The following is a 24899-nucleotide window of genomic DNA, read 5'->3' as shown; positions in this document are numbered from 1 at the left end:
ATCAGAAAACATGCGAACTCCTCCGATTAGGACAACTCTAAATGAACGTTTCTTTGGCTAACGAATTTCTATCTGATCGATGCTTCAAATATTAGAAGCCTTTTTATCTATTGGAAGAAGCTCGAGATTGGAAAATAAAATTTCGAGAGCTGCGTGGTAAGACTTGCAAGGAGCGAACGAAGCTTGCGAATATCTCGACGTTATAGCAACCACATCATCGAAATTGAAATTCTCGTTGTTGTTTGTAAATCGACCATGTAATATTATGCTGGATTTTATGGTGGATGCTCCGTTTTCATGGTGATCCATCACGGTTATTTACGTGTAAAGGCACGAAGATGTTGTTCGAAGTATCGAAGTGCCCGAAGAACAAGCTTGAAGCGTGCAGGTATGAATATCGAAATCGAAAATAAAATTTATTCGCACAGGTGAAACGAGAATATACAGTTGTTTTTCGGGATCCTTTATTTTAGAAGAGATATTTCTGAAACAAAAAGTACCGCTTAATTTCTATTTATTCGTTTTGTTTCTCGTAGAAAATGTAATAGATTCTTATTTTACTTTCGGTAGAGTATCCTCGATGAAAAGTAGAATTTCATTTTGTTCGGTCGTCGGACGCGAAAGATCGAAGTGTTTATTTTTAATGAAACGATTTATTCAATTTGTATTATTCAGGTGCGAAGTACGGAGGGTTTAGATTTCTCTATTTCCTGCTCGTGGGAGTTCATTGAATCGAAAATGGGTTATTCGGATCATAGACAAGAGTTAATTCCCAGATCGAAAGTCTGTCGCATGTGGCTTCTTATCATTAAGCTTCGGCTTTCGCTTTTGCCTTCTTTTCTTCTATTTTAGCATCTCTCAAAATAGAATATTACATAATACAGTAGGTAGTTAATATTACCTTGAGAATAACTTGACGAGACGGCTATACGCGAAATACTCAAGAAAGCCATTCAGAGAATTTCTTGAAAGAATCTGTCTCGTAATAAGATTTGTCTTATTATAATTATTTTTTACTATTATTCGAACGATATGATTAATATTAGATGAATGATCCTTTGCAAAATATACTTCGTACGTTGCCCTTTGCTTTGTCAAAAAACTTTTTAACTTGCCAACATTAGCAGACTTGCGTAAGACTTAATTTTTAATCGGAGGATTGAAGCAGTTTGTTCGTCGTTGATTGCCTCTCGGTTAGGCTTCAATTAAATTTCGATTGCCTCTCAACTATAGCGTTTGGTCGAATCATGGTTAACCTCTGGCTCAGTCTTCGTTAGGTCCTAATTAGATACCAGTTGAATCTCGGCCCTATACGAAGTTACATCGTTGCATCCTAAAACCCGGATTAGCTACATTGTTTTAATCGGAATTTCCAAAATTCGTAGAAGTCACGGTCAGATAACATTTCCTACTATTCGTCGAAACTTGTTTGGTATACTATTGAAAATAAAATGTTAATAATTATTTTCCTTCACCGTGGTTCCTATTTGAGGACCATACAAAAGAAACAAAGAAAGAAATTCCTACAAATCGCAAGCCTAAATATTTTACATATAGCGTGTGTGATTAATACTTTTCAATCTATTGGATAGGCAACTAAGTGATTGCGGATTTTGTCATTAGGCGGTATTGGCAAAATCCGCAATCACTTAGTTGCCAACGCAATACGATGAAAATATTCCCATTGCTTCGGAAATAGCTTTGTTTCGAAAAATTGAAAATAAAATGTTAATAATTATTTTCCTTCACCGTGGTTCCTATTTGAGGACCATACAAAAGAAACAAAGAAAGAAATTCCTACAAATCGCAAGCCTAAATATTTTACATATAGCGTGTGTGATTAATACTTTTCAATCTATTGGATAGGCAACTAAGTGATTGCGGATTTTGTCATTAGATGGTATTGACAAAATCCGCAATCACTTACTTGCCAACGCAATACGATGAAAATATTCCCATTGCTTCGGAAATAACTTCGTTTCGATAACGATAGTCTTAATTAAACTTGCGTACTTTCAAAAGACGAGCAACTTGTGAAAATTGCTATGTCCAGTGCTGCGTCGCGTTCTATCTCAGGATAACCACGAAAGCAAATACACTTGTCTGATAAAAGTGCACCGGCGTGGGCGCGGCGCTGTGCCTTACAGGTTCGTGGTTTTAGCGTGCCATAGAGATATTCTGGTGACACACATGTACCATAGTTGCAACCGCCTATGTATATTATGATACCGAGAGAGTTACTCCTTGATGGTTAATGGCCACGTTAAGAGTATTATTCGGTAGCTTTCCTTGACCTGTACCAGCATCGTCTTCGTTCGTGCGACGTGTATTTCTGTGATCGAAATAAACGCGTCGATCGATCGGAAAGTTTCGAACCCCAGAGTGTTTCGATACGAATAATTTACGAAGGAAATTAGGAAGGAAGTCCGTCTACAATTTAAAGTTTAACACGGCTAGCTAATATATCTTCGATTAATCATCGGTAATTTCGAATATCAAATTAGGCTAGTCAAGCATCGATATATAGCGATTGAATAAATTATTCCGAAGCTATCGGTGATTAAATGCGTAGCAAGATTTAAGGTCGTCTAGCGGGTCTGGAAAAGATGAGAAGACCATTTGCGAAGAATTTGTGACTGGAATATTATAGTAGTATGTCTTTCATTCTCGGGAATGTTATAGCAGGATATTGCATTTTTCACTTATTTTTCCTTTAGCTACTTCTAAGCTTTCGTAGCTCTTTGTTACTTAAGCCTTCGCTTTATAATATCTCGCGATACTCGCGGCGTAGATTACGAATCAAGAGCAACAGAGGCGAGCTGTATTTGCATTAAATTCCAACCTTAACTGTAACTTTAGTTCCGTATTGTGTGTTATGCAAAAGATTATATCTATATCGATAATAATTCGCGTGCAATATTTCAGTGTTTCTCCTCGGGCATAACGTCGAGGCGATAAATAATAAATAGTCAACGTCGATGAATATATTTGTTAAAAAAAATCAGTTAGACAAGGGGATACTAGGATTATCGGAGTAGTAGAAATTTGTTTCTTTTCGTAATTAGCGTGTTAATTAACGTGTGACCGATAATAAAGCTACAGGAAATATTGCATTAGAAACGAATAAGGATATTTGCATGTCGTTGACCGTGGAAGATGAGTTCTTACGCATAATTTAATTTATTTCGTTTATTGTAATTTTAGAGTTGCAGAAATTCCTGATTAAAGGATCACCTGGTTAATAGATTAATCCAACGAGTTGTAGGTGGAAATATTAGTAATTTGTAGGTGGGAAAGAAGTTAAGGTAAATTAAGAAAGGTCAAACTCTAGAAACAACCGGATTTGAATAATACATTTTGCGTGAAAATACGTGGATAGAGTCTGTAATTTAGATTCTGAAATATATCTGGATAAATCGGATTCAGGGTGATGTAGAACGCTAAATTATTCTCTTATCCTCAATACCCGTGTTACGTTTAATCAGACTTATTTTCCATTTAATTTGCCCATAACTTATTCGATATCCTTGCATCTTACGAATTAGGGACTACCATTATAGGTGAATCGATAATAGTATTTATACTGTGTTAATGTTCTTTGGCGCGATAAAACTACCGAAGCAAATGATTAAAAATACACACACGTAGAGGGAATATGTTGAATTTCTCGAACAAGTAGGATCAACGATGTGTGGCGCACTTTGCATGAGAAAATGCTAGTGCAATTTTGTTATCTCTCCATCATAAATTAAGGTAATCAATTTATAACGAGTACTCGGCCGTTTTCACAGAATATCATGAGAGAGACTCGAACAAGCCGTCAGATATAGTATTATGAATTTCACATGTCGGATGTAACCATACGTTGTCTGATATTCCATAAACGTCTATTTTCTAGTTTCTGTGGATCTTGCTAGGAATAATTTCATTCGGCTTCAACTACTGTCACGGACGATACCCATTGCGAATCAATAGCGAGAAATAATATAATTATCTATCACCCCACGAGCTTCCTTTCGACGATGGATTCCTACCGCGATGCAATTAGGGTTTAGGAAAACTTCCACACGCTGAGGACTGCCACGAGAAGGCATTAATGAGGAATTACAGCGATGAAAAAGAATTGAACGTTTCAAGGGCAACACCGGCGAAAGAATTTCATAGATTAAAGAATGACGATGCAGATGCATTGAAATCCAATAACGAGAAAGCAGTTAAAGAATGTTCAAAAGCAGGTTGCGGTAAAAAAGAAAAAAAAAAAAAAGAAAAGGGAGAAAGAAAACGAATACCTAAAAAAGGAATTTCAGTAATATAGAGAATGATTCAAATTCATCGGAAATTTTATTCCCAGTAATAAAAGAAGAGTAGTTTACAAGGATATTTAAAAATAAATTTCATAAGAAAGGAATTTCAGTAATAAAAAATTACTGAAATGTATCAAAAAGAATTTTCGAATAGAAAGACCACGACATTAGGACACTGACTGAACTTACAGTAATAAAAAGGAGCACAACGCAAGGACAACGAGAGAGATGATTTTACCTATTATCTATCTATCTACGTAGCTTGCGATAGCAAAGAGGAATTGCAATGACCAAAAGGTAAATAGCACGGAAGCATTAAGCTGGGAATATCGAATCACGGGTTAGATTATACTTGGAATAACAGTGTCTCAAATTACTGTCAATTCGCATGTTCAAACGTTTCAAACTCACGAATCTTATCTCCGTGTCGAATCTACATCGAGCACGAGATATAATTATTGCGAGATAAGTCAGCGCATTATAGATTCGACGTATAGATAAGATTTGCGGAGTTGCGATGTTTGAACATTGATTTACTGCTGTATCGTACTCGTACTGATTTCACCGAAACGAAACCGGAGAACATTTCGTTGCACGTATTCGCTAGATACACGAATCTCGTATAAAACTCGATGCCAGCCGAATTTGGTTACCGAAAGCTCGTGATTTTGCCCGCGCTACGATACACGGTTAATCGATAGCCTGGTTTCGATACGATTGTTGCACATGCGGTCGCGTGCTATCGAGTCAGAACGAAGCCGACTGAAAATCCTTTACTTTCAGCCGCTTTCTCCTTCGAGAGACCCTCGTCCGCGCGAAAAAAAGAGCGTTTGCCCTGTGTATACGTGGAAAGAATGTCCGACAGACGAGGAGAAGAAACAGGGAAAGAAAGAGCGGGAAACTGCGATAACACGTCAAGAGATCGTAAAAGCTTCCTTTATTTGCCTTTGAGAAATTTTGCTGGGTGATCTGAGCGTCTTTGAGGGGCGAGAAATGGAAATAAACCGAGCTTCGAGACAGGCTCGTATGGACTTCTCTGTTTGCCAATATTTTTCCCAATTCCGTTTGGAATTGTTTATTTGACTTTTCGGACGGTTTTGGGAGCTGAACTGCAAGCCCAGCGGGAAACGATAGCAACCTCGAATGTCTGGCTCGTATGTGTAATGAAAAAAGTAGGGCGAAAACGAGGCGAGGAATCGCTTAATTCGCGTTATACTGTGCGGTTCTGTTTGTTTTCCAAAGTAAATCGGTTACTGTCGAGTATTGTATCGATAGCTAGCTGGGCAAAGGAACACAAATAATTCCGATGGTTTTCTACATCGTAGCTTTTTATTGGATTAAATACGGAAAAGTTTTATTACCGCGCGGCTCTTCATCTTTGGCGAAAGTCGTAGTAGCGGCTGGATAAATATTGCGTAGGCTGTGTGATACGTATAATTCGATTCGAAAGTTTTAGGACAGTTAGCGTATTTCTTAGGTTGTTCGGAAAGTGTCTTTCTTTCGCAAACGTGTTTTTTACAACAGTGCACCTTCGTACAAACGTGAAACCAAGTCTGTGAAATGTCACGGTGTTTATCTCAACAGAACAAAATGAATCGTACGTAATTCGACAAAACAATATAAAATGAAAAACGTTGTGCGTCTATTGTTTCCTCATAAAACGAAAGAAACTTTTCGGACAACTTAATACTTGGAAGCTGAGAGAATTAGAATTACTATTAGAAGATCGTTTATTTTAATTCTTCATATATAATAGCAACGAATGTACGAAGTTCAGGTATCGGTAAAGCAAAACACATTTGTTTAATTCTCACATTTTGTTTGTAGAATGATCTTGACGCGATGAATGTAACGTAACTTGAAAGTAAAGTATAAACAATTTTAGGGAATAACGTGGAAATTCATAGAAAGCTTAGAAAGAAAAAGCACATGTGTACAGACATATTGAGTTACCTTTTTACCATTTTGTATAAAACCCTCACGCGCATACCATTCCGTAGAGGCAAAAAAATTAAAAAAATTCATGAAATATTTTACGACTTATACTTCGAAGCATAAATAGATGTAGGATAAATAACAAATAGATAGTAAATAAATGGCGATGGAATTTAAATGTTACTTGAATCGATTTCCATGAATAACGTCCGATGTTTAGAGGGGTAACTGGAAGCATAATTTTCCTTCTGACGTTCAGAAGCAACTCTTGCCTCGTTGCTTTGAACCGCAACCGTATCAAGCCATTCTTTGATATTTGACGACAGGTAGATTACGAATTAATCGTTTGGCACAAAAGCGATATACGTAAGACCTGTTTGGCCGAGCCAATGTTTGTATCTCGTTTCGCTCTGCTATCGGTAGAATTCGGTGTAATCAATTTTATATTGTATTATTCTACCGTTTGAAAGTTCGTAATTAAAGTTCGTGCATACAGTTCGACCGATCCACAATGGAACTCGTTTACTGCGATCGATGGAGCGATATAATAAAAATAGAATAGTATGCAATTAAAGAACTATTAACCTATTTCGTTTTCCCTTTAACTCCGGAAGGAATATATTAATAGCTTTAGTCTGAATTTTTATTTCCTTATCACAAACCAACGGGGAGTTTCGGCAGCTTTTACATTTGAGTGCCTCCGATTGTAAAAAAGTGTTACGAAGCAATTACCCAGTTACTAGGATTAAAGGATCGCCAAGGATGATTTTATCGCACTATTCAAACGAATAAAGGCGAGAAAAACCCTCCAATGGAAATAAGAAGCGAATGCTTCGGAAAAATTTCTCCAATTATTTTCAGTGGTATATATATCATTAAATCAAATAATTCTGTTAGATTAATTTTTATAACGTTACTTGAACAAATTTACGTTCCATAACATCGATCGAACAAATTGAATGATCAAATAATTTGGTTAGATATCTGTGGTAATGGAAAATGCCTATGTTTTAAGACGGACAAGAAAAAGCAAACAGGCAAGCAAATTGGGAAGCAAATAAATTCACACGAACGGAGCTTCTCTACGAAGAATAGATCCATTGACTTAGCCATCAACGAACGATTACATTTGGCAATGACGAACTGCGCTTTTGTTCTTTGACTGCGCGAAGGTTAATTCCGCATTTGCTAGCCACGTAGAACGCGTTTCAAGTGGAAGAAAATTTGGAATGTTTGCATGTATGAGAGAGATGGAATATACCGCATAGAAGAACGTAAAGCGTTTCAGGAATTCTATTCGAAGCTCTTAAATTACGTCTCGCTTCATTCTCCTTGTCGAGGTTGAGGATTTTCTTAGACGCGAAAGAAGAAGTTGTTTTGCGTCGCGAAACTGAATAAAAATTACGATCCTTCTATCAACAAGTTTCTATTAACACGGCTATTTGTATCGTATATTTATTGCCATAGTTGCATATGCGTGATACAAAATAGAAGAACGTTACTATTATTTATAAAAATATAGCTGACACTTATATGAATGAGCTTTCGGCGAGACGTCGTATTTAAATTTAAATAGACCTGGATCGACAGTGAAATTAACCAGACGTTCGTAATAACGTATTTCAGCACATACGATGCAAATTTGCGCATACCACGTATCATGTCCTAATTTTATGGCAGAAATTTATGAGAGGCGGTTTGAAATTACGTTGACGGTGTACGACACGAATTTGAGATACAGCGGACTACCAAACATTTAGAATTCGAAAAATAACGAGACCAGAGACTTTCGATTTAAAATTCAGTTCTTAATAAATTGCGGGACGCTCTATCCAAACAAATATAGAGGATGAAAATATTTCGAGTTTTGATCACGACAAATCGAAAGACTTTCTATTACAAAGTGTAAAACATTGGACACTTTGGAATTTCAAATATATAAATAGAACCTCGATTATCCTGGTAAATATGCACTGTGGATATACGTTTGTCTAAGTGAGACACATATCGTCTGTGTTGTCAACACGTCGTTGTCAGTTGATCTTTATGTTGCGCAACAATATGCCAAAACCTAAGTGTATCGTTTTATCAATTCAGGAGGAACGCGAATTACTGACTCGATTAAGGCACTGATGGAACCATAACTAATATTAAATAGCAGCATCTTGCGGCACTGGTGAATCGATAGTTTACCACATTAAAAGGCGAAAGTGTGAAATTTTGATGTAGACGCAAGTTGTGTTGAATCTGTAATTTTTGCAATTACGAACATTTGCAGCATCAGAGATAGTCATCGGGTGATGTGAAACACGGCAAGAAAGTATTTCCCGAGAAAGTGCTAAGTCAGGACGATTGGAAGAAGAAAGACGATTAAGACGTATGTATTTGATACGTGCAATATGTAAAAAAATTGTAATTTATCACGTAGAATGTAGTTGGATGCGTATCGTTCGATTATATGAAAAATTCGAATAATCGAGATTTTATTGTGTAATCGATCGAAAGATTTTGGATTCAATATATGGAAATAGGAAATCTTCGAACTCGAAACCAATTGAACGATCTCAAGCTATGAACGATAAGTATAATAGCAGTTTTATCCTAACTTTAATGAATTTCAAAAATTTAGTAATGAAATATTATGAAATTTCGAACTTGTATTATCAATATTAATATTATTCTCTGGCAAAAGTATCGGCAACTTGGTATACTTTTTACATAAATAAATTGACTGGTTGAAAATTTGAAACGATTTACAGGATTACGTGAAACTGTAGAATGAGTCTTTTTATTAATTAAATTCTCTTTATTTTATGGTCAGGGTTAATGGAACGTTGTTCTATCGGCGTATCTAAATTGAAAGTCGTCGATCGATCGTCGCTGTATCGAATTATGAAATTCATTTGTGACGCTTGGCTTGTTTCCTTGTCGCCTGATAAAATTATGTCATATCCCCGTCAAAGCAGTCGTTTACAATTAGGATCGCGTCGCGTTTTCGTGAGTTCGACGTTAAAGAAAGATACGTCGTTACGTTCTTTTACGATTCGTTTCATTTCTGGATGTTGAACGTCGCGATGCTAAACAGAAATTCCATTCAAAAGATAACGGACCGAAGGAAAAACGCAGGTGATGAAAAGATTTTGAATGTCAAATAGTTCGTTCTCAATAGAAACGTTCTAAATTTCAATCGTAACGAATCTACAAATTTTCCATCGACGGAGATTTTCGAATTTTCCACGAATCGAGAACTTTCGAATTTGAAAATTTGAAGACTGCGAAGAAATGAAGCTTCCAAATTTTAAATACGGAAGCTTGGAAGATTTAGAGTTTAAAATATAGAAGAGTAAGATATTTTTAATCTCAGACATAAGTAATAACAAAAACTTCGCGTTTAAGATATAAATAATTAAGAAATTTCTGACTCTTTTAAATTTAAAATAGAAGTCTTCGAATCTAAAACATAAAGAAATCCAATGCCGTAAATTAAAATCGCGGCGAATGAGAAATTACAAACTTTCTGGGGCTATGATTATATTGAATCTTCATTACCGTTATAAATAATTAAGAAATTTTTGACTTTTTAAATTTAAAATAAAAGTCTTCGAATCTAAAACATAAAGAAATCCAATGCCGTAAATTAAAATCGCGGCGAATGAGAAATTACAAACTTTCTGGGGCTATGATTATACTGAATCTTCATTACCGTTATAAATAATTAAGAAATTTCTGACTCTTTTAAATTTAAAATAGAAGTCTTCGAATCTAAAACATAAAGAAATCCAATGCCCTAAATTAAAATCGCGGCGAATGAGAAATTACACCCTTTCTGGGGCTATGATTATACTTAATCTTCATTACCGTTTTCTAATCTTCATCGCCATTTTAATATCTAGACGCTATGTACTTAGATAGGCATATCGCTGCATTAAAACTCGTTAAAGTTCGCGTGAAGTTTACGCTTTAAAATCTCGTACTTGTCTTGACGGGGAACACGACCGGCAATTATACTTGTGGCAGGATATGTTACGTTCTTCGGGCTGCTATTTTAGCTGACACGAAACGCTTCGTAAAGTATTATTCGGGTATCACGATACCGTATTCACCGGTGGTCGATAAGAAGGCAAAGTCTCGTAAAATGCAAAATCATTGCGTCGAAACTGACATACATCAGTATTTCTCCTCCCTTTGAAGAGAATTTGAGGTGGCGATCAACGCCAGTAACTAAGCGGTCTATCGTTTATTTCGAAATACCATACCGTACACAGACGCAGATTTTTTTGCACGCGTTAACTTGGATATGAAACTGTTTTGCAGCAATTAACAGGATGGGTTTTTAGTAAATTTTTCCGAAATTAGTCAAACGTGTTATAATTCTATAATAAAAGAGACGAAATGGTCATAATCATCAGCGTAGAATTAAATATGAATCATATTAATTAACTCTTAATATCAATTCTTTCACTAAACTAATTTTTTCCAGTGGAAAATGGTGAACGGTAGTCACTGATGGGTTGACGAACTTAATAAACTTTTATTCTAAAATGGATTCTCTTTTTTTCTGGCGGGCGATTGCGTATTGTGCATGACAACGAGTCGAATAAAAATTTTATTAAAACACCGATCCTGAAACGATCGAAACGAAAACGATAGAATATACATTTTTTTATTGCTTGCTCGGCAAAAGCGATATATTGGATGATTTTATAGAATATTTCCGTTCATATTTTAGTAAATTTTTTGCAAAAGGTTAATCGTAAAGTTTCTACCTAGTCGAAGGAAAACATTACAAGAGGATGTAAGTTATTACGGAAAAGATATTCGTTTCGTGATATCGTTGTTTCTCGATAAACTTCGACTACGTTGCAAAAGGCAAGAGACGAATAGTCCCTTTGGTACAGTCTGCGTGATATAAGGCGCGATTTTGAACCGAATGAAACGGCGTGCCGTGGCGAAGCGCTGTAATTTCAAAAGTAGAAAGTTTAATTAAACGAAGTTACCTTGGCGGACGTTTAATTGGAGTATTTACGCGTTTCCAAGCACGAATGTTTCCAGCTAGAAACGTTTCCACGCTTTTGTGTATTTTATGTTTTGTATTTATTTTGAGAATTTATTCGACTGTGAAGATATCGGTTAGCGGAGGAATCATCGACTAACGTTAAGTGAAATTTCATTTCCAAATCGAGCGAAATGCAAATGCGTTTGATTGATGGGAATTAAATGAAATGCAAAACGTGGCGCGTAAAATTATTCGAGCAAAAGTCGACGATTCGATTTTGTCGCGCACCGAATCGGTAGAGGTGTTGCTATAATTGAACATCGAAAGGCGTTATATCATAGCGCACAGTTTCAAAATCAATTAAAGAAAAATTCCACCTGAATTAGGATATTTTACACTGTCTAGTGTTTGATCAACAATGGTCATTGATTCTATTTACGTTATTTCTCAAACTCTTAGAATGAATTTAGCCGGTCGTTTCAGCCACTGAATTTTATACCTTCGAACTACGATATCTTACGGATCGATTATGATTCTACATTTACGCGAAACGGAAAAACGGTGGAAAAATTTAGAAAAACTATTTCTACGAGTTACAAGAGAAACCACGACGAGTTAAGTATCACACGTGTCGGCTACGATCTCCTGACCGAATTTTTAAATCAAATAATAATTGTCAGATTTGAATAATAATAATAAATATAAATAAAAATCATATGCGAGATTTATTCGTTTTCCTGTTATAAGCGTCCTGATGCTAACGAATTAACGTACAAATATGGATATTTGTTTTTCGTTATATAAAAGTTTCTGGTGTCAGAAAACAAAGAAATAACAATTATTTTCCATAAACCGCGTATCCGGCGAAAATGATCGATTTGTTGAAGGTATTATCGACGGGAAAATCGATCCGTATCTTTTATCGAATAGAGCATAAATTTCATTGGAGGCGGCTCGATCGGCCTGCACGACTTTTACCGTAGAAAATAGCGCGCGATAAATTGATTCGAACGGTGGGAAGCACGCACGCTGTTTCGTTGATGTTTTCATTGGTTGTACGCTGCTTACTTTTCCCTCGATTCGATTTACGGCAGCGGGTCTCGTTTTGCCGGGAATATATATATACCGAGATTGAAAATGTCTGGAAAATGAATGCACGTACTTGCGCGCAACCAGAGGGCGACGATGAAATATGTCTCGGGGATTTTAAGCTCGACGAGAACGTAGTTTGTATCAGACAATGGCCACGATGAGTCTTTTCCTATACTCTTTGCCTGCGTAGCACGCTGTCACGTTGACACAATGATACATGTTATTCTTTTTAAGCCTGCGATGTTACGCCCTATGCAGAATCTCGTTAACACTGTACTATAGTACGGAATATTTCAAACGAAATGAAAATAATTAGAATAGAAGGTTCAGATGGTCCAATAACGCAATTTCACTAGCGGATAATTGCGACGCTTTTAACGCGATTAATAATAATTTTGTCGAGGTACGTTCTGAAAATATGTTCGTTTGAATATTTTTGAAATTAATCATGATATCGACGTGAAAGTTTAAGGATATACTATAGACACTTCGATTATTATTTCTATATTGTTCATTTAATATTGTTGAGATATGTATAATTTTCTGTGCTGGACTGGGTTAAATGCGTAGTAGAGATACTTGTATGTGAGTGTCGGTGTGTGGAGGTATGTGTGTGCGCGGCATCTCGAAAACAGATGAGGGTAAACTAGTCAGTCGGTTAAGAGTCGGGTATGGAAGAAAGTGCTGAGACGCGTGCAAGTATGTATCGATGAATATATACGGAATCGTCCATAAAATAAATATATTGCTATTTTAATATGAATCCTCAGTGTAAATTTAGTATTCCTATAACATTATTTCGGCTTCAAAGATCCACAATTCTCAACAAATATTATACATACTATTTGATGTAATTGCATCTTATGTTTAGATTAATTATAATTGCAATGTGGAATATAAATAAGAAAGAACTACTATCTTTTAAAGGTAGAGAAAATAAAAGGAGAATGTAGAATCCTATCATAGTATTTCAAAATACTTGTCGTATTAAACGATCCCCGAGGAGAGTTCTACCGTATAAGATGGCTGGAAATAAAATATTTCCTTGTCGGTTTTACCATGTGTAAACGAGCTTCTCTTACAGCGAATTTCCCCGAATATGAATCCCATATTTTTCAAGATATTACATACACTTTAATTTCCAACAGGAATTTTGATGGAAACATACCGAATCTTAAACCTTCTTCCCGGTAAAACGTAGATAACCGTGACTTATCGTGTTGCAGTCTTCGTAACGTAACAGTAGGTTGCAAGTAAAAATAAGAACTGTGTTGTTCCATTAAATCGCATATTTATTCGTATCTGTGTTCGCGTGTAAAAATCATTATACCGTTGGCTAACGATTAAAATGCCTATAGCGCGAAGAAATATTTAAACAATGAAATATTGCGTGAACAGTTGCCCGTTGAAGTCATTCGTTTCGTACGCATTTTACACAGTTTACTAAATCGACTATGGAAACGCGCAGTTATTAAATTACAGGTGAAACGTTTCACTATCAAAGAGATTGAACGAACGTCGAGAGCCGGTCGGTTGAATTCAGTGGTCACGAGCCAAACTGCATCTCGAGGTTGTTCAGGATGCGATAAATCCGTGAATTACATCGTTGACGTCGTTCGACCGCGGCTGAAATAATAATACACGCCGGTTCTGTGTGTTTTATCCAGCTGATAGAAAAACAGTGATCCACGAGTCGACGATGTTCCTTCCGATTCGACGCGTTCGATATGATTCGGTAATTTTGTTTCATCAGCCGTTTCGTTTCGTTTTATTCGCCCAGTCGACTAGATTCGCTGGGATGTCCAAGTGAACATTTCATCGCGCGTGATGTTTATTTTACACCTGCAATTCCCCCACTCATATCTCCTTCGTATCTCATTTCGTCTGTCGTCGTTGCAAGGGAACTTCCATTTCAATTTGTAATTTTTAGAATTCCGCGGCGTACAATTTCTCGAGACCGTTGTTTAAATTCCTTCCTTTCGCTCTATCGCGATCTGCCATTTCTCCCTTTTGTCTCTTTACGGTATAGGAATTTTGTTTGGTCCGAGGAACATTTGTTCACGCGCGAAACTTGCATGTTTTCCTGATCTTGCTACGAAAATGTCAATTATTTCTTCGTTCGTCGATATTTCATGATTCTCAATTTCAAAACGATCAATATGCTTCGAAACATTGACGATACGTCGAGGGTATCCTAAAAGTTACAGAAATTACAAATTTAAAAATCCGTATGCTTCGCAGCATTGATATACATTTCTATATGTATAGATTTTGAAGCTTGGGATTTAAAACGATATCTTCTTGCTAAAAATACGAATCTTATTTATCGACTTTTGAAATTGCTCAATTTTTGTGAAAAATAAATTTCCGTGACGTTTTCTATGGTAAGCTTCCTATTTATATCGTAAGAATCGTAAAACTGAATTGGAAGAATTATTTCAGTTCTCTCGGCGAATCGATAGCATCGAATTTAGCGTGGTTGAATAATTAAAGGAGTTTGGAAATTATTAATTTCGATAGTTCACATTGAATGTAAGTTACTGTAGCAATACGTATATTTCCATAAAGAGACTAACCATGGAAATTAGAACAATGCATATTCAAGATGTACGGTCGTTTAAAGCGATGAATATGGTGAATGAATTAAGCTGCGAGTGTGATATTTGATAGGAGTTTCATAATTTAGTAGGGCTAATTACTGGACTCGTTAATTAATTTACTCATCATCGTGTCAGGCAACGACCACCATTTCCACAATAATTATGAAATTATACTATCCACTCCTTTCGCAAGATTAATGTCCATTTGTTTGCGCCTAAAATGAGATGTTTTTCGGTGAATAATAGAATAATCAATTTCCTGTTATGGATTAGTAAATGAGTGACGAGTTTCAATTTATTATGACCCACATAAAATTCGCTGATAGATTTCCCATTAATTGTTATGATTTCCACATTTCTGTCTGTTCGTTTTCAACGTTATAATTACGTCGAAATGTAATACTTTAAATCAATTAAATTAGGAAGCAATTATACCTAATCTATTCGCCTTTGTTAATACGTATAACAAAAGCACCATGGAATATAGATCATCGATATAATTCGAAGGCTATTTATAACTAATCAAGATAAACGTTTCAAATTATTCTAATTATAAATTGGAAACTAGAAATTATAATAAAGCTATAATTATTATTATTATACGAAAGTTATTGCAAAGTCGCATAAAGTTATACAAAGCCATTCGTAGGTTACGCACTATTAGTTTGAAGGCGAGGTCACTCAAGGTTATTTGAGGTCACCGAGGAGCATTCAAAGTCACTGGAAGACCACGTGAACGTTGCCCTAAGGATAATTCAAGGCAATTTCGAGATCGTTTGATCGGTTAATCGTTCGGTCGATATTTGTAATGTAATTTGTATGCAGAGTAAAGAATTTAAAAAAAAAGAAAAAGACGAAGAAAATTCGATATTATAAAATTTATGGAAATTGTTCGAACGAGCCACTCGATGGCTCGATGGATGTTCGTACGAACAGCGAGGGCCATTAAATATTTGTTATCGATGATATCCGCTACCATAAATTGTTTCGTGGACGCAAATCAATTTACGTTAGGAATTTTTCGTGTCCAGCCCCTTAAATATCATTTTTGACCGACCACGATATCAATTAATTCCTGTCCTTCGATCGAGCTCTCTCGCCATTCACTTCCACCGATACGTATCTGTAATTATAACGATTTGCTCGTATACGAATACTTTGTAATTAGATTTCTTTTATCGCGCATGAAATTTACTCGCTTTGAACTCAATTTTGAACGATGGATCATTAGTGACGTTGCAATATCGTTTATTACAATAGCGTTTTACAAAGTTGCTGACCTAACGTGTCTGATTGATATCTGACCCTATTATCTGCTAACGAACTTTTCATACAGTCATCGTATAATATAAATTGATATATTATTTAGGAACATAAAATGTAAAACGTGTCTCGTATGCTTAATTGAACTTCGAACTTTCTCTTGAGGGCTGCAAGGAGAAAAAAAATGAATATTTAAATTCGAATTCTATTAAACTTTAGTAATACAAAGTTGGGTGATCGATGTTCTTTATCAAGATGAGGTTCCGAACGATCTCGTAGTATTTTTTATTATTTCGCAACATCGCATTTTTATTACAAAAACGTTGCCATTAAACTGGATGAGAATATTATCGAGAACTGTTAATATTTACCTGGCATACAAATCTAATTATTATTTGTATATATATATCGAATCTTGAATATCGAGTCTCTATTTTGTTTCTGGTTTCTTGTTCTGTACTTGGTTCACTCTTACGCACATTTTTACCGTGTTATTGCTCAAGATGCTATTTTTCACGTTTATCAAGATTCAAGTGTCTTTTCAAATGAAATTGCGTTTCATTACAGATGTAAAGATAAACGAAGAGAATGATGAAGCTAATGATAGGACAGACCGCCTCATATAGTCAACGCTTCCCTCGAACTTCAAACACTGAGACTGGGTCGATCTCTCAACTTCGAGCTTCATAATTCAAAACTTGAGAAATTTCGTAGACTTTTAACTCCGTAAACTCCAGCATTTAACGGAGTTACTTTTAAGACAAGATACTGAACTTAGGAAATTCGACGAGATATCAAAATATCGATTCAAGAAAAATTATTATTAAGCAGACTATAATTTAAACATTAGAAATTGATTATTCGTTGTAAAGCCTTTTTTGGAGCTGCTTCCTCCATATTTCAATACGAAACACAACTTAATAAAAAACTACGCTACGATATACTTTTGATGATTTTTTCCTCTATCGATTCCTCGAAATACATGAAACGCAATTTAATATAAAGTTTTATGAAGATCGCAAGGCAGACGTTAGAAATTCCATCAAAAATTCGTTTTTCCTTCCGCATCTCTTTTTACGACGACTTCTTGACATTCTAATAATCGACCACCTTCTTGAAATGTACGAAACATCGCGTCGCATTTATCATTCACGCGATAACGATGCAAACGGAGGAATTAAAACCGAGCGTTTTATCGGGTCGAGGAGTTGGTGCACGCTCGGTGCTTTTTCAAGGAAACCATAGTATTCCCGTTGTATAAACGAACAATTGCGAACGTCCATGGTTTACGTGGATAAAGGATGTAATGTGTGGGCAGCTGCATCGGAACTGATACAATTGTTCACGTATTTTGAGCACATTGCGTCATTATTCGTTCTAACTAGATGCATGTTCGGTTTTGATTACGCAAGACAATATCCTAACTGATCTTTCCTCTTGAATTTACCGTACCACAAGATAACGACTCATTCTGTAAGCTGGATACTGTTTTCCACGTTTTGAGTGTTATTTGTGACGTTGAAGTTCTTCGAAATACTTTAAAATTCATTGGAATTCTTCAATTCATTCATTGGAATTCTTCGAAAGACATCGACTGGAATAGTTTCAGCAGAGAAATGATTGATATCAGGAATCGTTAAGGCTATTGTTCGTAAGTATCGGCACGCTTATAGACGCGATAGTCCAATCCTGAAGAATCTTCAGGAAATTCATTCTTATTATAATTTCTTACGATATCAATTTATATAGCGAATTTACTTTCCTTTGTATATTATCGATTATTTAAATCTTTTATATAGAATCTGACTCGTTGCGTGATTTATGGTTTTCGTGCAACAAAGTTTAATTTAAACTTCAATCTTAGTTTCAATTCTCCCGACAGAGCAACGTTAAATATAAATTATGCATAATGTTTTGGTACTTTGCAACTGACACAATGTAGCCAGTGACTAGCTAAATAGCTTAAACTTACCTACTAAACAAAATCCTAAAACGTTCTTTCTCTGAATAATTCCTTAAATCGAATTTCAATTTTCTCTCGTATCTAAGTGATCCACTGGAAGATTCTAAGAACCAGCACGTAATTCTTAATTTACTATATTTTCTGTAACTCTTGCATACGTGTAAATTTCTATCCGATTAATCGTCTTATTAGTAACCTGTGTCAATTATCGCCTTTTGTACGAGATCGGTCCGTGTCTTGATACCGTTGATACGAAATGAAATCTCATAATCCGCTTTGTCTTTAACAAGAACTGCAGAACGATTAACTTTTTAATCGAACGGATACTCAATTTCTTCGTACCAGTTGCACAATTTCTTAGAAAATGCTTCGTCCGTCATTGAAGAGAAGTCGAAGGGAAGGCAGAATACTTTTCATCTTAATGACAAGTTAGGTATCGATCGCCTTGACAATCGGAAATCGTTGGCAATCGAAGTAATCAAGGTTTCAATGGTTTATTTCACGGAGCAATCAACTTCTCAGTCGGACGTTAGTTGGCTGGAAAAACAGTTAGCTGCTTGACAGAACAAGCTTCAGACATCCTCGATAATCATCAAGACATGGCATATAACCCGTAGTTGTAAACGGTTGTAGCACCTGTTTGTCACTTCGTTGAAATAAACACGTTAAACGTTAGCGTGCTGCTGGAGATTTGCTCTGCCGCGTGTCAAGTGGTGAGATTAGATGTAACTTCTAAATCCTGTAATTCGAAGAGACGTATATGGATCTAATTGAGCGAACTAAAGTAATTAAAGACACACGTCGTATGACATGTGAATTTAGACGCTTGCGAATATTACAATGTTTTGTAATGAATCGTAATATACGAAAAAGATGGCCACCTTTTCTGGTAAAATAAGTAAACTTTTTTTTAAAAAAAAGCGGATGATTACAAAACATTTTTGTTCCTAAGCTGTTCTGGAAAAAGAAAATCTATAGTCAGTTTAATTTCTAGAAAAAAGCCATTACAGATTATACCGATTAAAAAAGAATCTCCAATTTTAGCAATAATATTTGTTAAATTAACCCCCCCCCCCCCAACCCCCAACCTAACCCCAATCAAATTGCCAATGAAACAAGACCTTTTTCAGGATTAAACTAGATCAAAAATACTTTTAGCAATAATATTTGTTAAAGTATTTTTGATCTAGTTTAATCCTGAAAAAGGTCCTGTTTCATTGGCAATTTGATTCAGAAAAATATTCTCTAGCCAGCGCAAACCGATTCCTAAAAAAGGAAAAAAATCAGTTAAACTGTTTAAACGAAAGATCCCCGTTTTCATCAAAAAGAGCTCCTAAAAAGTATCCTTAATTTAGTTGAAACCTAATTTTAAAAAGACCGCTGTTTTACGTTAATCTGATTTCTGAAAAAGAGTTTCCAGTCGGCCCGACCGACACCTAAAAAAATCCCAATTTATTCTGTACCAAATTTTAAAGAAGAAGAGTGTCAATCTGGCTGATTTCGGCAGTAAAAAAAAAAAAAAGAAAAAATCTCCTCGCCGAAACCAATTTGTTTCCAAAAAAAATTTTCTGCGTTCTAACTCGATTCCATTTTATTCAGTATTTTACTTTCAATAATAGACCATTTGGTCAACGTCCAACGAAAAAAGCTGATTGCAATTGTCGCAATTTCACGTTTCATCTTCCGGTCATTTTTAATCGTCGATGATGTTCGATCTTAACAGTTCGAAGCCGTGTTAGTATTAAAATGGCACGTTAGCCGCGTATTGGAACTGTTACTAGAACATAAATACTAGTGTTAAATACTACTCATGGACCGAGCATTGAGTTTATTAGCCGAAACGAGTGGCAAAGTTGCGCTACTTGTTCAAGGATGGTATACTGTTGTTGTATATATAGGGTGTCTTCAAAATCACGACACAAGCGGTCGAGTGTTAATTGCACATAGAAAGATAAGCGGAAAAAGAGAATAATTTTCTTCGTTCGAAGCTCCGTTTTCGAGAAAAATAAGCTCGGAAGGTGCAAGGTTGTATGCGTATCAGCGGATCCCGCTGCGACTATACGTGTTTCTTTGTTTTTCGAATAAGAAGAAAGAAAAGACAGGTACACGATGGCAACGATATCGCGCAGAAAAATACCGCTCGTCTGCATTTAAGGTAAAATGTCGCTGATAGAGTTGCCGCGTAATTAGAATGAACGATAGATTCGAGTGACTCTGTCTCGTTAATGAGCAGACCGGTTAATTGGTATTTAAATAGGGTTGTTTGAAATTAGCAATTTTGTGGGGGATATTAATCGATAGGATTACGATACAAGTATCATACATATAAAATGGAATTGATGAATATTTAATTGGCGATATTAATTACAGGATATATTACTCAAGGAAATTATAGTGTTTTCGAATTACGTGAGAAATTACACTTTTCTATAATTGGTTTTACGTATCCGGCGCGTTCTTCGATTATCGAGTTTGTAATAAAATCAATGGTGACATTGAAACGTTTATTTTATCGCAGTGCAGAAAACGCGGTATAAGTTTAGTTGTATCGAAGGAAATTCTTCTTTTACGATTTTTATTTGTGACTCGAGGTAAAGTCGTCTTAGTCCAAAGAAATCGTATAGGAAAACAATGACGCGTTTAAATGGCCTTGCAATTACTTCTGGAACCGCAATTTCTCTCGGTGTTTCTGGACTTGACGAGATTTATTTAGAGTCGAAAAAAAAAGAACTACATTAAAGTCACCAGCACGAAGTCTGCTAAATCTCACTGCTTTTTAACAAAACGATAGTTTCGCTCGATGTCAAACGATTTTCGTTCATAGAATTTGCACGCAGACGAAAATCATTTAGACGCAGCTGCAGAGAACAGCTTTCGCTGTAACTACGATCCTATAAATTGAAATACTATCGTGAGATAAAAAAGATTTGTAGGGCGTAGATCAATTCAGTTTGCAAATTTGTCTCCTTTCGTTCTTCTTTATTTATTTTTATTGGGCTTTCAGCTTTAATATGCTCTCGTTCCAAACAAATTTATAATTTTTTCTCCGTACATTTGCTAGGTAGATAGCCTGTTCTAAAGATTCAGTTTTACTCTTGTCTTATAAACCTTCGACAAATGCATATTTCTCATTGTTCCCCCCTCTTTTCGTGTTTTTAATTCTTCAGTTATTCATATCTTTTCCATGGCTTCAAGTAAAGTGAGAAAACTTTAACCCCATGTAGTAACCCCATTCGCTGATTTATCGCGAATTTACGTACAAGCTTTTAGACATGGCATAATTTATCGTAAACTTCCTTGACTGCTGCAAACTGAGTTTCGCCTAGATTTTTAAATTAATGGAAGCTCGAAATATCGTTCCATGAAGCTTTAAATCGTTATCTTAATTTTCCCACTTTCAGCCCTTTGTTTCAATGTAACTGATTCTGTGAAAGTCATTATGACTAAATTACCTTAAACTTATTAACTTAAAGATAATAATATATCTTTGAATCAAGAATGACCTATATCGGTGAACGAATAAAATTATAATCAAATTTAAACGAAACCTATTACGACTAAATTTTATTAAACTTTGAGAGAATTAACTTTTACACTTACTTCGAAGGAAATACGTATAACTATTTTTCAATTTAACAAATACGTTATTCTCACGCGTAGCGATATCACGTATAATTATCCTCATTTTCGAAATTGTATGCGAACGTTATATCTGTAAAAGTATACTTGTGAAATATAATTCGCTCGATAAATAAATCCATGGGTATAATTAGACCATCAAATCCAGGCGAAGTAAATTAATTTTCGGCAAAGAACCACAAATCGCTGACCAGGAACTCCGTAAACTCGAAGGTTTTCGTATCGGTTCAACTTCTTGGCGCAGCTGTTGCTATAAATCTATTTTAACATACATGCTCCGGACGTTTATTGATGAACTACAACCGCGAGCTTTTTTCCACGGAACCTCCCTTCATCGCTTCTCGTTATCGCAATATTGTTTACAACGCTTGTAACCTTGCTTTATCATTCAACTTGTTGCTGATATGTTCTTTCGCCCATCGAACTTAACTCGAGAAAATACACGTCGAGTTAAACGGAAAGAACGTCCACAGCTTTCAAACGCGATGAGAAAACATCGTGTTACGTTCTGTCCAATTTGTCGATAGTTCGACTGCTAGAAACGATGTCAAGGATTAGATTCGTGAAACGTGAATGGGGCTGGAATACAACAAACGAATGCTGTGCCGAATAATTCTTACGACTAAAATCCGAATACTACGACAAAGACGGATGATAAAACATACAGCGACGAATAAAAATGATGGTTGTACTTTAAATGTTAAGCTTCTCAGCTGCAGCCAGAACTTTATCGTTACATTATTATTTCTTATCCTTTGTAAACTTGTAAAGTTCATCGTGTATTTAATCACTTTTTAATCATCTCGGAAATCTCAGTTAAACGCGTTCTTTTCAATTACTTTGCTTTACAGCATTAGTCACGAGCCAGTAAAATATAATAGAAAAGCTAATTGACCGAGACCTGGACGAGTAAAAGAGTATAAACGCGAGACCACAATGTGTAAAAATTATATAAAGTAATTTTATATCATTTGTACCCTTGTGTTCTTTTATCTTTCATTGAAGTTTTCTACTCTCCAACTCGTTACATTTATTAGACGAAGCTCGAACGCTTTTCTTTATTTAGTACTTTATATTACAAAGGACGTACGCGATTCGAACGAAATAACAAAATTTGTGAAAAATAACTAGAAAATGCAAGCAGTGGAATGCGTTTAATTCGTATCAAATACTGGCTGTTGTCTTGCAGTACTTACGGCTAAAAGTGTATTTCTGTATCTCGGTGTATGATAGAACAGGCTGCTGTTGTAACAAATAAGGACATCTAAAGTTCATCAAGATCGTTTTAGCCTACTTCACTGTACCCGTATCGACGAAAAGTTTAACGTGGTAAAATTACGTAACATATGGTCGTTTTGAATGTACGTTTAAAAAAGTATTTAATCGCCGGTAATGTGTGTTAGTTGCGTCATAGTGACGACCGACATGGACTGGCAGTGGAAAGTTGCGGTCGGTGGTTAACTCGTCGGAAGCTGGCAGACAGCCAGACGCTTCTACTGATGCTGTTCCTAGGTTAAATCGAAGATCGCGCAGTGTTCGTGGAAACGATGTTGCTTGAAACGTGACTACTAGTCTTTGTGGAGAATATTTGGGATTAAACCGTGTTCGTGATAGTCTTCGATAGATCTGCTGCCTTGAAAGAAGCGGTTGAGCCGGGAAAGAATTGCTTACCCTAGTCCTTCCAGGAATAACACAAAAGAGATCTAGACACTTGTTTGTTTTTCACATAAAATGATCTGCGACGATTTGATTTCGATATAGCATGTAATTTCGTAAAAGTTGAAAACAAAATGAATTACTACGAGGGACAAAGAAAAATATGTACAATTCTTTCAATTGCCTCTGACAATTCTCAAGGTAGTTGACACTCGTTAACATTTTATTTGGAATATTTTTCAATAAATTCACGTCGTTGAATTTTGTCCTTGAACGTGGCGATCGTAAGGAGATTGCGGAGATTCTCTCGCTATTTTTTTTCTCACAATTCTTTCTAGCGCGTTGGTTTTTCTATTTTATTTATAGTACTATGATGAAAACTATTCTTTTTTAAAGCGTAGAAATATTTCTCGTATCCGTCGTTTGTATAGTTGGTTTCTGTAAACTGTCTATTACCCTAACATACCTTTGTATCTTAATGACTCTATTTATGTTGCTCAATAATTTTCAGTTTACGCAGTTGTTGCATATTTTTCCACCGTTTCATCTTTCATAAGTTAATTAAACAGAATACGGCATATTTCTCAATTTTAAATAAACCTTCGAATTCGGGTCAAAGTTTCTATCGAGATGTTATCATCGTTGTATCGATGAATTTGCATTTTTATCTGTTCGTCAAACGAATTGCCCCGATGTCGTAAGCTATTGCGTTAACAGCGTACGAGCACATTTCACAGTGTGAAAGAGAACGGAAGCTTATTCCGATAGTGATCCGTATCTGTTCTATCGACTGTCGTTCCTTTTCTTTTTTTCTTTCTCTTATTACCGTTTATTTTCTTGTATCGTTCAAAACACATTGCAGAGAAATTGCAGAGAAAGTGGATTTTGGATTATCGAATTTTTCTACTCAATCTTCGATATGTATCGATGGAACTCGGACTCGCGGAAATAGCGACAAAGAATAAAGCTGAAAAACATAATACGAAGAGCGCCAGAGATTGGATTTCTTTTTATAGCTCGAGATGGGATTTAAAGAAATATCGAATATCTCAAGATAAATCGCCAAATGAAGGTAGCGTAACGTAATTCATTTCTAAAAATTCCTTCGACAAATCTTCTTAGCGAACATTTTCTCCCCTCGCGTATTTCATGGATTCGCATCGTAATTTATCGGAATGTCTCTCGTAGCATCTCGCATCAAACAAAATTTGTCATTTTCCACGTTTCTTTAAATTCTGGCAAAATTCCTAGCCCTTTGCTTAAGTACGTACGATATCATACGCGCAATTTCTTTACGGATCGTCTATTGTCCGTTATCTGTATTTTTATTAAAGTTTAGCTTTATTCGTAATTTTTTAAGCAGAAGATTTTTTCTTTCGCTCCCCCCACCTCCCGCTATCATCGCCTCTCCTGAATCCTTTGCAGCCGATATCGAGCGAAAGTTTGGAGTT

General features: G+C 35.8%; 1 protein-coding gene across 5 annotated transcripts in view; it reads left to right on the top strand.

The window, feature by feature from the left end:
* Dh31-R (Diuretic hormone 31 Receptor) overlaps positions 1 to 24899 on the top strand; it is a 173664-nt gene that overhangs the window by 4173 nt on the left and 144592 nt on the right. Inside the window, exon 1 of one of the 5 annotated variants that reach the window (XM_069110638.1) lies at positions 24388 to 24520. The exons of 3 other annotated variants lie outside the window; for them this stretch is intronic. In XM_069110638.1, coding sequence (XP_068966739.1) covers positions 24515 to 24520 — 6 coding nt within the window. In that variant the 5' untranslated portion in view covers positions 24388 to 24514. Of the gene's footprint in view, positions 1 to 24387; positions 24521 to 24899 lie in introns of those variants that run through there. One more of the 5 variants, XM_069110645.1, reaches the window with a different exon arrangement.

Source organism: Bombus flavifrons, chromosome 3 (genome assembly GCF_040668555.2).
Source record: "Bombus flavifrons isolate JBK064 chromosome 3, iyBomFlav1_principal, whole genome shotgun sequence".
In the NCBI taxonomy this organism is placed as follows: Eukaryota; Metazoa; Arthropoda; class Insecta; order Hymenoptera; family Apidae; genus Bombus; species Bombus flavifrons.
This window is presented reverse-complemented; position numbering and strand designations above follow the sequence as displayed.